The sequence below is a fragment of the Trypanosoma conorhini genome, assembly GCF_003719485.1.
Source record: "Trypanosoma conorhini strain 025E chromosome Unknown Tco_14.4_contig_00222, whole genome shotgun sequence".
NCBI classification, from domain to species: Eukaryota; Euglenozoa; class Kinetoplastea; order Trypanosomatida; family Trypanosomatidae; genus Trypanosoma; species Trypanosoma conorhini.
The window spans coordinates 25,601-27,367 of NW_021704307.1; the positions used below are offsets into that span (position 1 = coordinate 25,601).

The following is a 1,767-nucleotide window of genomic DNA, read 5'->3' on the forward strand; positions in this document are numbered from 1 at the left end:
TTTTTTTTTTGTACCTGTCGGCGCGGAATTTCTTCAAAACTCGTCTTATTTCGGTGTCACTTTCTCTCACTCTCTTGATCTCTCTCTGTATGTGTCGCTGTTTCTTCGCGTTCATCCCGTCTTGCCCGCAAAACTTCCCCCCCCCCAACTCCACTCCCCGCCTCGCCATGCCTGAGCCGTGCCGCCGCCGCCTCGCAGCCTGCGGGCGGGGGGGCGGGGGGGGGCCTCCACGTTTTTTTTTCTTGTTTCTTCGCGTGTTGGGTGGGTGGGTGGGTGGCGTGCGTGGCGGAATGGTCAGAATGGATTGTTTTTTTTTTGTGTGAGTGTTTATTTTATTTTTCTTCGCCACCGAAGGACAATGTCGTGAGACGTGGCCCCGTTGCAACGCTGCGGGCGGCCGTATTTTATGCGTTCCATTTTTCTCTTTCGCTCTCTCCCTCTCCGGCTGCCTGCCTTCACGCCCGCCGTGCCGCGGGGGGCAGGTAAGTGTCGCAAGGAAACAATGCACGCAAGCACAGCGCAGCCGCCGCCCCCCGCGGTGCAGCGTGCGAGCTGCTGCGGCAACCTCGGCGTCGGTGCCCTGCGGCGCCAGCCGTGCGTGGACGTGGTGGAGTTGGACGAGCCCTCCGTCTACACCCCCTCCAGCGTGCGGGGTGGGGGCTCGCTCCCCCCCACCCCGCAGCCGCTTGCGGTGCTGCGCGAGGAGCCAACGCACGAGCCACGGCGCCGGAAAAGCAGCGGGGATCGGGACAGGTTTCAGCCGAGGAAGGTCACAAGTTGGACGACAACCACCACCACCACCACCGTCTCGCTGCCCCCCGCAACGGTGGTGATTCGCGCCGAGCCCGGCCCCCAGTCGGGGTCTACCCGCTCCTCCCTGTCGCGCGATAGGCAGAACGCCTTGCTGCAGTCACTCCTGGTGAATGAGCCACCCCCACCATGGGGCGGCGAAAGAGCGGCGTCGGATGGTGGACGATTCCCCTAGCACCGCACACCATGGGCGAGTGGAATGCATACCACAATTGTATAGCCATATATATATATATATATACATATATACATACTTTACTGCTTTCCCCCCTTCCACCCTCCCTCGCCGCTGCCCCGCGGGGCGGTGAAGTGACGATGTGCCTCTTCTCTCTTACTTGTTTGCTACCTGCGGCGCCTCTCTGCGGAGTTTTCCCCCTGGCAGTGCGGGCGGACCGCGTCGCCCCGGTGCATGGGCGCGCCGAGGCACAATTGCCGCGTTGCGCCCCCTTTCGCTCTCCCTTTTCTTCTTTCTGTTTGGGACAGGCCCGAGGGCGGGGGCCCTCCGTGCTGGCGCGTGTTTCCTTTGCTTTTGCCCCACCGCGGCAGTTGCGGCGGGGAGGCGACGTCCCCGCCGCACAAAACCCCGCCCCTGCCCGTGGGGGAAATGGACGCAGTGGGAAGGAAAAAAAGGAACAGGGAGGAGATGGGCACCGGAGTGGCGCCACTGGGCCGGGCTGCGTGCGGCACACGCGGCGTGGCTGTGGGGGCGAAGGAACACGTTCGCGGGCACTCGGCAGACGAGGCGCCGTCGCCCGCATTTCCGCGGCCGAGCGGACGGCGCTTGCGGCGTCTGTGTGCATTTCCCTTGCGGCCGAGTCCGCACGTGCGGTGTTCCTCGCCGTAACTGCGCCGGCTGTGGCTGCTGGCGGCAAACCAACACGCCGCCGCCCTTTTTTCTCTTTCGCGCACCGCTTTGCGGCGGGGAGCCCTCCCCCGTCGGCGCCCGGCACCCGGAAG

The 1,767-nt window shown here is 64.3% G+C and overlaps 2 protein-coding genes across 2 annotated transcripts, besides 3 other annotated features; both read left to right on the forward strand.

Moving 5' to 3' along the window:
- The first annotated feature begins 56 nt into the window (after positions 1-56).
- Positions 57-105: a microsatellite.
- A 153-nt stretch (positions 106-258) lies between these two features.
- Positions 259-286: a microsatellite.
- Positions 287-502: 216 nt separating this feature from the next.
- On the forward strand, positions 503-985 carry Tco025E_04395 (uncharacterized protein; the record flags this gene model as incomplete). The annotated part of the gene is made up of 1 exon (XM_029371305.1): positions 503-985. One exon carries the CDS (start codon positions 503-505, stop codon positions 983-985), a length of 483 nt encoding a protein of 160 aa, XP_029228622.1.
- Positions 986-1,032: 47 nt separating this feature from the next.
- Positions 1,033-1,063: a microsatellite.
- Positions 1,064-1,125: 62 nt separating this feature from the next.
- Positions 1,126-1,767, forward strand: Tco025E_04396 (uncharacterized protein; the record flags this gene model as incomplete). The annotated part of the gene is made up of 1 exon (XM_029371306.1): positions 1,126-1,767. A coding segment is annotated over one exon (642 nt), but the record flags the coding sequence as incomplete, so codon positions are not given.